Genomic DNA, 13,386 nt, shown 5'->3' on the forward strand with positions numbered 1-13,386 from the left:
GGACTGAAACATTGCTCTTGTAGCATACACTTTGTGTAATCTTTTGCTGTTTTTCAATCCTAACTTAATTCTGAAAAGATTTTACAATCCTTTTAATATCGGCTAAGAATTATTGTTTTGGTTTGTCGTAACTGTGTACAAAAGTAGGTATTTTATTAAAAGCTGAAGAGACATGATAGAACCGTTGTACGAGGCCTTTAATTTCATTTGCTACGGCGCCCATTGCTGTATCGCCGTAACGGCGATACCGCACTACAACAGAAAAAATTGCCTCTTTGAACTTTCTAAGGGCAGTTAGGAATATTCTTACTGTACAAATAAGTGATCAATAGAGTTACCCGTAATATTTTTCAGTTATATTTTTGACACAAAACTATAGATTTCAATTTCAAAAATTTCAGATCTTATAAAAGGCTTGTACACAAACCATACACAATGGTAAGCTTGAAGTATTTTAATTGTGTGAACAAGTAATTAAATTTGTGTTGCCAATATTAAACGTCACATAAAATATTTACAACTGCTGTAAATGAAATTACCGACAATATGCTAAAAAAATCTATTTCGATCATGTCGGCCAAGAGATGTATTTAAAAAAGAAAGTGACTAAATTGTATTTGATTAGTTGTGTTTTAACTATGCAACCCCAAAAGTAAAAAATGTTTACCTATTTTTCTCTTTAAAAGAAAACAAATCAATTTTCGAATACACTTCTTTCTTACCAACTCCTTTTTTTCTAGTATATTTTCACCTGCAATAATCTGCAACATGGTCATATCATAATTGATATTACAGATCATATTTTTGGTGGACCTGTGCTGCTATTATCTATTATATACGCCTATTGCAAACGATGATCGTAAGTCTCGCCATTTATTAATTTAGATTCTTTTATAACCCAAGCATACTGTTCCTTGAAGACAACGCTTGGTCACGACACGACAGTCAGTGGGCTTATTAGTAGAACTGCGAATAAGAATACTCCGTTCTCTCCAAACCTTGCTCCACCTTTTTACGAGGAAATACATTTTAAGGCTACGAGATAGCCAAGTTCGCCTTCATAGAAATTATTGTACCTCATTACAACATTCTTTTAACAAAGGAATCAGTTATTTTTCAATAGATTGATAATGCATTGTGATGAATGGTGTATATTCCAAATAATTTAATAGATAACTTTCCTATTTTTGATGATCAGTTTTGAAAACACCTTTTCCATAGAAAACTAAAACCCGATTTAGAAAAGAAGTCAACCTACTAAACACTCCACTAACCCCTTAGTTAGTTTATAGTAGATATAGTTACTTTTTATTATGTTTTTGTACATACTTTATCTTCAATATTTCCATCAGGCGCGCATTATAGTTATTAGTAATGTTAGGTTTCTTATGAAACAGTATATTGTATAAGATTACTTTGTTATTAAATAAGTCTATGAAGGCATTTTCAATCGTCCCTACACATTACTCCTTGTGATATATAAAAATGTTTACGCGACAAGTATCACGTTCTGTACCTTAATATGCATACGCGTTTTGCGAGTGGCAGTGAATAAAACACCCGTTCACGTATTTCTTCATTCATCGTTGGCGAGGAAAATGAAAGCCAGTTGTACATGTGGTACATGTTATAGAGACAGACTTACCATTTAGTTTGAGTCAATCAGAATCTAAATTGATACAAGTAAAATGGCAGCGATTATCTTACTTTTAACGTCTGAATTCAAATCGATGTATAAATTTAAATTCGGACGAGTAATGACAATTTAACTGTCAAAGTATTAATGTCCGTCTTAATGATCTTCTTTACAGCGATTGCTCGATATAGGCTTTGTAGATATCGACCCGTATCCAGCTTCTTCAACCGACCTTAACATGCTCGTCTGTCCACCACGTTGCGTTTGCCAATCCGTGGACCCCATTCGAAAACTTTAAGACCCCAGCGGCTATTTGTTCTTCTCTGCTAAGTAACCAGTGGTAAGTAACAGTTACCGCGTGAGTGCTACATATGTCTACCTCTTTCTCTAAAATAACTACAGACTTAAGATATAAATAATGCTTCAAAATATAAAACAAATTCAACAAACAAAGTTCTTCCGTGTCAGTTGAAGACTAAAAGGGGAGTATTTCATACGAAATTACAATAGAGCAAGCTGCCATGTCTTAAGTTAGTGTTACTTTAAATCCTTCGTAAGTCACACAATTATTGCAATCCTATCGGGGAGACGGGGGCCCGGGCCCGCCCCTGCCATTAGACTCGGTTTATTCGAGGCTCACCCCTCGGCGCTGTCCGCGGCTAATCCGCCGGGGAAGTGGCTAAATATCTTGTGCAAATAAACATTCCGCGCGTATTGTCGTGGGGCGAGCGCGTCTGTAACCGATCGGATTATGTGGCTTTTGCAATGATATCACTGTTCGTAATGAGATACAACAAAGAATGATTTGCGACGCCGTGTGCGGGCATGTGCTGTTAGACGCGATGCCGCTCTGCGATTATCATATTTGTTTTATATTAATCCGTGACTGTGATGAAGATATTATTATACTACCGTTTTAGATTGTGATTTATAAATTCACATAACACTCCCGCCGAAATCACATTTTAAATAATCATATCCATATATAACATACTAATATGTTATGGGACAACTTATATCGATGGGACATGACAACCAAAAAGACGCCAAATGTACCTAGGAAACCTGAAATACTCCATGTGTGAAATTCGCATCCTTATAATAAAAATTTATGTTCAATTTCATAACTTTAGTTTCTGACACTAAACACGCATCACTCAAATTTAATTGTATTAATTTTAATCGTAGATATAAATAGTCGTACTTATATAACTTTGTTCTTTTTTACACCCCAAACAATGGCCCTTATTTATTTATTAAACATATATAATGATTGAAACCAATATCTACTATACCAATATCTAATTATCACTTATATCTTTTTTTAAGTTATGCGTAACATAAATTTCTTACGAAATCACTAAACACCGATAGATACACCATGAGAATAATCACATATTAAAACAGATTTGGCTATATGCAACTAGATAAAAAGAAAATTTTTATTGTGGGTTTAGCTTAAAAATAATACAGCAAGATTTTATGAGAGTGCCAACAATAGAAACCCTTACTTAATTACGTCCTTCAGCGGCTTAATCTGTACTACAGCGCTGATTTTCAATACACATAGTTTTAAGTATTTGTTTTTCATGTCTAGCTGTTACTGCTCACAGATCGCACAACAATTTAGAAATAAAAAATAAAATGGATTTAGAAATAAAATACATTCAAATAATCTAATAAAATAAATAAATTCACCGAAGTTGAACAATGGGCAACATTGAACTATTCGATAGAAAACTGTACAGTGAGTTATATATTACGTACACATTGTTGCTTATGAAGATATAGCAAATAAATTTATTGTTTTAAGCTCAGTTTATTACTAATTACTAATCCATCTGTTAGAGGTCGACTCTATATCTGCCACAAAACAATGCAATGCAAACTTTACTATCATTACAAGGCTTATTAAATCATTATTTCAAGGTCACACAACAATTATTACGGTGCCTTGTGCTCTGCTACAAAAATAAAATTAAATGTATAAAAATAAATGATACCTATTTGCCCGTTTGTCATCGTTCAAGATGTACGACTTAAATTATAGAATTCTGTGTATCACACCACTCTCAAGAAGAAATCCTTATTCAGAATGAATAATTAGTGCTGGTAGCCGTGCAAGGCTGTCACGGCTACATTAGTCTCAAGGTTCGCGAGCTTGCAATTTTATGTCTTAAACTAGGAGTATATACCGTATTTTTCTAATAAGTTTACCGTCAAAATATATGATCTAACGTCTTGATTTTGTTCAAAAAGCGAGAACAACAAAACCTTAAATATTATTATGATGCAAAACCCGCTGTTGTTCTATTAGCTATTGCCTTATTTTTTTAAGTACAATTATTAAATTTTAAATGATAATTTATAGGTCAGTTGTTTGTTATCATGATGAGACTCGGTAAACGATATGGCAATTATAATGTGATGCTACATAGGATTAATATATTAGACTTCCTTGTCCATCATTGACGTTTCGGCCGCTTAGGTTTCCAATAAGACTGAAGCGACTTTAATGTCTAATAGATTCAAGCGTTACTTTGAAGAAGTCCATCCTAAGAAAGAAAGTGACTTTGAAACGTAGTTATATCTTCGGATACATTACGTCTATGGATCTCCACATTCCTGATTATTTTGTAATCGTAAAGAAAGCCTGAGAAGAGCGCTCTCCATGCCTCCTTGAGCCAATGTGAACTTGGCATTTAAATCCAAAATGAGAGACCACGTTTCAGTGCCGACCTAAGCCGCTAGTCGCCGAACGCTAGCCAATTCCTACTAGGGTACTGTTGTACTAGGGGCCCGAAATGTTGGCGGCTAGATCATTTGAAACATTTAAATTTATTTTTTATACTTTTTTACTGACAGTTTGTATCACAAAGCAGTTTCGTTTGTTCGATTGTTCAGTCTATTATTAGGTATTATTTTACTGTTACCTGGTTTTGTAAAATTATAATTAGATTACCACCATAATTTTCGTTTATTTATCCATTATTACAGTCCACACGCTCGTATATATGAAATCGCCTATGTGCTATATTTACATATTAATTCTCGTAATAAGAAATTTAAGTTTTCAGATTACTTTAAAAAAAAAGGTTTTCGTGACGTAAGCAAAAATTATTACAAAAGAATAACATAAGTAGCTGCCACATTCCTGTACTACCGAAAACAAATACATGTAAGTGAGGTCGCTGGTAACAGTCCACGAGCTCGAACAATACCTTTCTATTATCATTGATAGACAGTTCCCCGCCCCTATACCGGCAGGCTCGCTGCCTCTCCCTACACTAGTATGTTAATGCTATTTCTTTTCGAATTATTAGTAAATAGCATGTAAATTATACACACTACACATTAGTTTTACGTAAGAAAAACTCTATTATAGACAAAATTATGGCGTTTAATATTCTTCCACGCCTTTAAACCATTTGCAACTACAACCAAGAGCCCGGAATTGTCTTACATTCGCCGAACAATTTCCACAATAACGTAAATATGCGTTTACATTGGTAGCTAAAATGTCAGCATAATACTTGTATTAAACATCTTCTTTTTTTCAGCTGACAGACCCGCACTGCAAGGCATAGGTCACTCCCTAAAATCGCAGCGGTGACGGGTCCTGCGCTGCCCGCAACCGGCGATTTAAGCGACCTTAACTGTGCCGTCGGTCGACCTAGTGGAGGGCCTGCCCACGTCGCGTCTACCAGTTCTGGTCGCCACTCGAGATACTTTTAGCCCTAATGGCCATCGATTACACGATGATTGAACGATGTGCCCCACCCACTACAACCTTACACGAGCAATTCTTCGTACAACGTCGGTGGTCTTGGTTCTTCTGCGGATTTCCTCACTGTCAGGGCATAATCTATATATTAGAATAATAGCGACAAAGTTTTCACTAGATTCAAAGATAAACTTGTTTTAACTTTTTCTAGGTTTCATTATATTATATCGAAAGCAAAACATCTTGCTTTATTTAAAACGGTGTAGAGCGTGGTATTTATTTATTATCTGCACGCTTGAAATCGCGTTTTACAAACATTTTAACATAGGTCAAACAGTTTCTAAGATTATATAAAACTCTATACATATAATTTATAATAAACTGTTAGCCATATTATAATTTCTCTACTTCAATTACAAATTGATGTTATTGTACGTAAAGCATCAATACCAAACCGTTGAGCACAAAAGGGGGTGGTAACGTATGTGTGTTATTAGCATAAAACGTGTTGTTTCGATGAGCAGAGACCCAATGTTCGGTGACGGTGCAGACGGCGGCGGGCATGCCTATTCATGAGCCACGGCTGCAGCGCTCCCCGGCGCATTTGAATAAATACAATTAACTTGTTTGTTTAAGTTGTGCCCTGCACAGTCGCACATCAACGACGTACCGTTGAATGTTACGAGCGCTGTAGTGGTACAGTCAGTGTTGCCAGTTTTAGTTACAGTTGTTCTCTTTCATATAACATTGTGTCTCGTTAAATGTGGTACTCAGTAGTAGAGCAAATGTGACTAACGACCGTGATTGTGGGCTAGATTTCCAGGGTACAACTTTACATAATTCACACTTTGCGCATTAAATATATAGAATAGCCTTTACTCAGCATTTTCTTCATGTTACCACACTGCGATCACTAACCCGCTTGCCAATCGCAGCGATTTTGGAATATCCCTCCACAGATATCTTTGGGCGAGACCTATGCCTTAGAGTTATGAATCTAATTCCGTAGAACCAATGCATCGATACTGATAGAATTTAAAGTGTCCACTCATCTTTCCACTAACCGAGTTTTTAAATTTTTTAGTCAAACAAAAAATACAGTTTCAATATACAAAATCTTTTGATTACTGATAAAGTTTATGCTAGTTCCGCTCCGAACCACGCTCCATACCACAGTAGCTGAAGAAGTACACCCCGCTGAAGATCAGCAAAGAGGACCTAGTGCGCGACAAAGTTAAAAAAATCTATTTTGATCTCGGTCACAATCGTCAGTAGCGCCTCGTTACGACGAAAGGAGTAGAGCCACGTTAAAAGAACCTGATAATGATCAAATCAGACATAGTCATTATGGCCATTACAATAGATATAAAATAGGACGTCTCTTTGACCCAATTATCTTCAAGTAGTCTCTGGGAACAACACTTCACAGGAATAAAAATCGGTGGTAAAGATCGCCAATAGAGTACTATCTATAAAAGTAAATTCACTTATTTTATTTTATTTCCTAATGTATGCTCATATTCAGTGGTTATTTAGAACATATGTTTATAACGGTATCTAGCGGGTCGATCGGATGCAAAATTGCAAACATTCTCGCGTTATGGACAGTATTCAAATTGCAGGCAATGGAGGGTATTCGGCAGCGGCGGCGGCGGTTCAAAGGCGGCCGCCGGCTCGGTCGCCGCACTGTTATTATCTCAACACCATCGCGCTCTCACCTAAGCCGTTCCTTTTTTACTAGACGCTTCCATCTCCCTCCGTCAGTCCGCGCACGAGCGAGACCTTCGCTCATTTACACTAAACTCGTCTCGAGGGCGTTCCCTCGACGATTTATCATTTAGCGTTGCCTACGGACATTATTTGAAAGGCATTAAAATCGCGCTCGTGGAAAATTTGTCGGCATCGAAATTAGTACTCAGCGGCAACGGCGACTGAATAATTTACCGCTTAAACCGCATCCGCAGCTCTGTTCGCGACGACTAATTACGAATTCATTGGCGCTGATCATCGTTTTGCTAATAAATTGGACTCGTTGCCTTAGCGCTGTCTCTTGCCGGGGATTACCGGTTGCACAATTTACAATCGTGTAAATAATAACTTCACTTCATCGACACCTTTTATTCAAAGAACTTTTCACACGAAACTTATTCAATTTATACGTTAGCTTCACTGAAAACTTTGTCTAATAATGAAAAACCAAGATATTTTATTTCTAAATAATTTACTCACAGAAAGTTACGCACGCTTTTGTATTTAACGTATCGATATTTACTTCCATCAAACTTCCTACTCCATTTTTACCTTTTGTATCCTGAGAAATATCTGTCCAATTGATTCAAGTATAGGTGAGTGCAATCCAGACAGTATTACGACGCAGGCAGCGAGTAGTGTAGATATGAAGTGCGCTGAGGAAGCTGTCAGGTGCGGTGCGAACATCTGACTCGCGTACATCGGCACCGCGGCGCCTTGTAATTTGAGTCCCCCCGGTAATTATTTACGTGAGAATGGCCGCTCCCTACCGAAACGAATCGCTGATTGCGATGCCGCCGCGAGATTGCTGTGCACGCTCCGATAGCCGCAGCACTGCTCCGTTTTCAGGAATCCTTGTGTCGTGTTTCAGCGGTCCAACTATGCGCCGAGGTTGTTTTCGCCGAATAAAGTCGGCCAAAATAAGTGCGTGTCACAACCATCTTATCAGTAAATCAGCGGTAGCCATTGTCACGCTTGTAAAATACCGCCAAAGAAGCACCTTCAAAGCAAATAAAATGTACAAATTTATTCATTTTTGTAATTATTTCCCATAACAAAAAAGTCACTGTATTTACACTGGATTACAATTTTATATATTTTATATACTCTAAACAAGAATTTAATAATCACGTGATATGTAAATTAAATATTCCACTTTCTGATCTAAAGTTTACATCACCAGTTTTTTTTCTTTATTTCGCGTGAAATATTTTTCTGACACAATGCTATAAGCATAATGCACCTTCACAACTTTTGTTTTTTTTGTAAATCTACATTATATTTAGTATAAAGTATACCAGGATTTCGGAAAAAATATATAAATATCTTAATTATTAAAAAAATTAATAATTTTTTATAATTTGCAGGATATTATTTTCACGATGATTAAATTAAGTAATTAAAATAATCTGTACTGGAACATTAAAAATCTTAGTTGATATTTATCTAACGAATGCAACACGTGTACGCAATTTATAAGAGAACACATTTTAATAGCATATAATTAGAATATTAACACATTAGTGTTCGTTAATTGCATGATACTAACGCACGAGTTCCCGCACGAAACGCGACTTATAAGAAAAACTTGTTTAAAATCCCTTCAGATATCGCATAGTATTAAGTTACGGAGAAATAAAAAATATGCGAATAAAACGGATAAATCACATCTTATTAGCACGGCAATTTAACTCAAGATAAGAAATAAGTGGAACATGGCAGCGACTTCTTATAAGATCTTTTTTTTGTACCTGGTGTTGGAGTGACGACGGTTGTTTTGACTTGTACTGACACTTGCGTGTACAGCTTCTGTGTGCTGCGACCGAAATCACCGGAGCTATTCGAGCGCAAAAAATCCGAAAATTATTGTAAGATTGGTATTTTGATTGCCTGCGTCAGAAAACCATTATACAATATCCATTTGTATGAAAATGATCAAGAAACGATGTTATGTAAAAATAAACTGATTAATTCACCAAAGTGTTTAATTCGCATAAATTTACGCGTTAAGTACTTGAAATGTTGATAATGTTAATATATTTCGTGATGACAATTATACTAATAAAAAACATAAACATAAGTAACGCCATCTATCGGCGTAAAGTGAAGAGAACTATTGAATTGGTCATGGCATTTTGACGTCAGCACTACTCGCCGTTAACAGGATATTTTATATCACACATTGCGTCCGTTTGGCTGTATTAATAATTCAAGTCAATAAATTATGAATTTATTTTCAATAATCTCCTAGGCCACTTACGAGGACTGGGTGTTTGTTTAAACAACAAAATGTTAAATTGGGCGCTTTCAATAAGTGGGCACGGCGGGATGGCAGCGGGAGGCTCCCCGCGGCGCCGGGCCCCTAAACACACTCAGACCGCAGGGCGCCGCGCCTCGCACACTAATAACACCGTCTTTCCCTCTGTCATGCCTTATTTCATCCCGACGTCTCTCGTTTTTTCCACGGCCTCGTTTTTTCCCTCGTCCTGCGAACCGACCTCGAACAATAACAATAAAACGAACCACTGATGATAGTAATCCTTCATCCTCATTGTCTTTTGGCAGTTTCGGGGAATAAAATATGTTGCGCTCTCGCGACTTGATATCTGAACGTCATATTATAAATGGCGTCGTTTAAAATATTTTAATACCCACTACATCAGGGCGATATTAATTTAGTACGGTTGAGTTGAGCGGCTGCGGTGCCACTTCTGGAATGTTAAATGACAGATTACCGACCTCCGAGATCGGGAGATAGCCGCGCGAGATCTTGTAGATTCTATCGCTGCCCTTCGCTCCCTATTCTCTATTTGTACAGGATATATTTAGACGTTACTCAAGTAACTAGGTTCAATTAATAATCCTACGTCACCGCTAACTATCGACAAAAATAATTTTTCTGTTAATAGAACCGTCCAGTTAAAACTAATGATCTCTTTGTCTATAATCAAATTAAAAAATACCAGTTTGTTTCTAATAAAGGTAACAATAAAATTATCGAGGCATGTACAGAACAAAATAACACAAACAAAATACATAAATTAGAGCAATAATGAGAATCAGTTATTACGTATTTAAAAATAACTAAACTTCATCGTTATTTTATTTAAGATAGGTATAAAGAAATGTGTTTATTTTTGGACTTAATTTGGTACGTACAAATGGCATTAAATGTCTTTCGAATAAAATAAATTATAATATAAACAAATCCTATGATAATTCGATTCATTAGCGATAGTTAAGTTTGGAAATTAATTTCTCTAGTGTATCGAGAATATTGTAAAAGTGACCACAACAAAATACCAGCTTGAGTTTGTCGTGGGCTCTTCTCAAGTAAGGTCGTGTTGTTAATCCCCATAGCTTTAAGTTATAAGATGCCACTATAGGGGAGATCAATCGGATTTTTAGTTTCTTTCAAATTGGGTTCTCCTAACATTCTTCTCTTGACGTACAAAAGTAATCACTGTAATTATTAGTTTTTTGATTTCCTACTATGTCTAATATTAAGCTCGTGTTTTATTTTAGTTCTCACTTACCGTGTTAACTTGTATCTTACTGGAATAAACAAAAGAGTAAATTGCAGCAAATACTTTTTTTTAAATAACGTTATGAATTCGTAATACTTGACAAGAAATAAAATCAAACACACTATTCTATTTTTATTGGCAAGCACAATTCACTGATCTTTGTTTAATAGTTTTAAAAAGATACCCCATAGCTACCGTTGCTAAGATACAAACATAGTACAGTCATTTCTCGACCTCAAGTTTTACGTAAGTGAGCATTTTAATTTTCGATAAAAATGGTTAAAATCAGTGTTGACATGGTACGTAAGAAGGCAGAACATCATGATCGGTTATTAGCTCCGTTGGAAGAAATTTCGTTACACCAAGAAAACATTGATAAGATTGAATTCATTCAAGACTGGTGTCCTAAATTAAAAATACTTCTAATGCAAAACAATTTAATAGCTAAAATTGAAAACTTGAACAAGCTAAAACATCTCCAGTATCTTAATTTAGCACTCAACAACATTGAAATTATAGAGAACTTAGACAGATGTGAATCTCTGAATAAACTGGATTTAACCCTTAATTTTATTGGAAACATAGTGAGTGTCGAAACTCTTGCTGGAAATTATAATCTCCAATGTTTATACTTAACTGGTAATCCTTGCACAGACTATGATAACTATAGCGACTTCGTTATAGGAAGTTTACCACAACTTACTTCGCTTGATGGAGAAGAAATAGATCGATCCCATCGCATAACATCTTTACAAAATTTACCAATAATAAGATCTGATATTTTATTTGAACAAAAAAATTATTTATGCCAACGTCAGAAACAAAAGATACGACTAGAGAATGATATTTCTCACAAGTGGGAAAACGAATATAAAGACATGGACCCGGAAGAAAGAAATAAAAAATTTTGGGCCGAAAAGTGCGAGCACGCGCCTGAAGTTAGAAATGAAATAGAACGCATGAGGAAGCTCAAACTAAAAAGTTACGAACCTCAAAGACAGGAAGAAAAAAAATCTTATAATTTATTCGCACCGGATGGCAGACCCTTTAACATAAATCAGGCAAAGATCGAATTCTTGTTCAGCGATTCTGAACCAGATAAATTCGTATTAGATTTGGCTGTGTATAAACATTTAGATAGTAGTCTTCTTGATATCGATGTACAACCAAATTACGTGCGAGTAGTAATTAAAGGAAAGATTTTTCAACTCCATCTACCGGAAGAAGTTGATACTACCAACTCCGCCGCTGAACGTTCACTTACAACTGGGCACTTAGTCGTTACGATGCCCAAAGTATGTAGTCATTTGAAAACAAAGAGGGCGTCAAAAGATAATGCAGTGAAACCACAATTAAGTCCTCCTAACCCGAAACAAGGCGAAAAATATGCAGAACAGAGCAAAAGAGAATTTTTGGAGATTGGACCAGCCGACAACGTTCTTGATTTTTCTAAAATGGTTGAACGAAAGACGAAACCGACTTATTTAGATCCAAGATTTAATCTAGAAGAAAAGAAACCGTCGTCTGAATTTATTGATAATGAAGAAGTTCCGCCTCTCATTTAAATAAAGGTTTATACATTTTTATCACTTCATCAATAATTATTGTTCCTTTTAACCGTATTGTAATTATTAAAACAGCTGTCTATAAATGTTTCGCATGTATTATTTGCTATTGATAACCTAAAGTAAAAATATCTATTGCGCGACTATTTATTCCATAAAATCGAAATTCAAATGCAAAATTTAACCCTTAAGGGTAAAAATCCCCCTCGGGATAAATAAAAAATGGCTCGTTCTCAAAGTTTACATTTCAAATTTTTTCCCCTAGTGTCTTGAAGTGGAAGTAAAAAAGATCTCTGATATTAAGTAATTTAAGTAATACATATTTCTAACACAAAGAACTCCATTTTAGTGATCACAACACTGCCGATTTTAAGAAGATAATACAAAAATGAAACACATTAATTTAGGAATACAATTATATATTTATATTCTTTACTTTAATACTTACGCCTTAATTACAATGTACGATTCTAATTGCGAATATAAATTAATTATCTATCATATATATGTCAAGATCCATTATTTCCAAGCGGCTTATTTAAGTAATGTTATTTACAAGATTCAATAATAAATAATTAAACATATGATTAAGTAAAGTAAAATTGCAGCTGCTAATTTTTTACTTGATGAAAGACTTTCAGATAATTTTTTATTAGTTACACTTAAGAATCCATACATGGACAATCAATTCATTGATACTAATTTCATTACTGATTAGTTTTACCCGTGTGCTCTTAAAGAGTTCTTGAGAATTTTCCTCACATTGGACAAAACAGAGAGAACCTCAAGAAGCTTATCATTGAAAAAAGACCACGACGGAGAAGCCTAATGCGCTGGACAAATCAAATCCACACTAGTCTCAACAGTAAAGTTCACGATATTATTACATTTAGCTAGTAATCACGCAGGTTAGTCAAGGTAAAAGTGGTCATCATCCCATGATGACATTTAACAATGAGGATTGCGAAGCTAGTTGGAGTTTTACCCATTACAATTTGGTGTAGAATTTTTAAAGTCCAACTTCTACAGCATTCTGTTGTGAACATAAGTTTTGTTGAGATATAAAAATGAAGATTTATTAACTATAACTAATTAGTTACATCAGTTTTAAAACTGAAAAAAATGACAGCACAAATATTTGATGGCAAAAATAAACCGAAACGATTTCAAGCAGAAAACCTGGTG

General features: G+C 35.3%; 1 protein-coding gene across 1 annotated transcript; it reads left to right on the plus strand.

Annotated features, from left to right (window-relative positions):
* The first annotated feature begins 10,911 nt into the window (after positions 1 to 10,911).
* tilB (touch insensitive larva B) lies at positions 10,912 to 12,201 on the plus strand. Its single transcript, XM_068765450.1, has one exon. The coding sequence runs from the start codon at positions 10,912 to 10,914 to the stop codon at positions 12,199 to 12,201; it is 1,290 nt and encodes a 429-aa protein (XP_068621551.1).
* Positions 12,202 to 13,386: the final 1,185 nt, after the last annotated feature.

Source organism: Battus philenor, unplaced genomic scaffold (genome assembly GCF_028537555.1).
Source record: "Battus philenor isolate CCGP_79_NKW_IND1 unplaced genomic scaffold, ilBatPhil1.0.hap1 SCAF_2, whole genome shotgun sequence".
NCBI classification, from domain to species: Eukaryota; Metazoa; Arthropoda; class Insecta; order Lepidoptera; family Papilionidae; genus Battus; species Battus philenor.

Bases quoted from the DNA above. Each gene is read 5' to 3' on its own strand.
- tilB (XM_068765450.1), top strand. From the start codon at position 10,912: ATGGTTAAAATCAGTGTTGACATGGTACGTAAGAAGGCAGAACATCAT.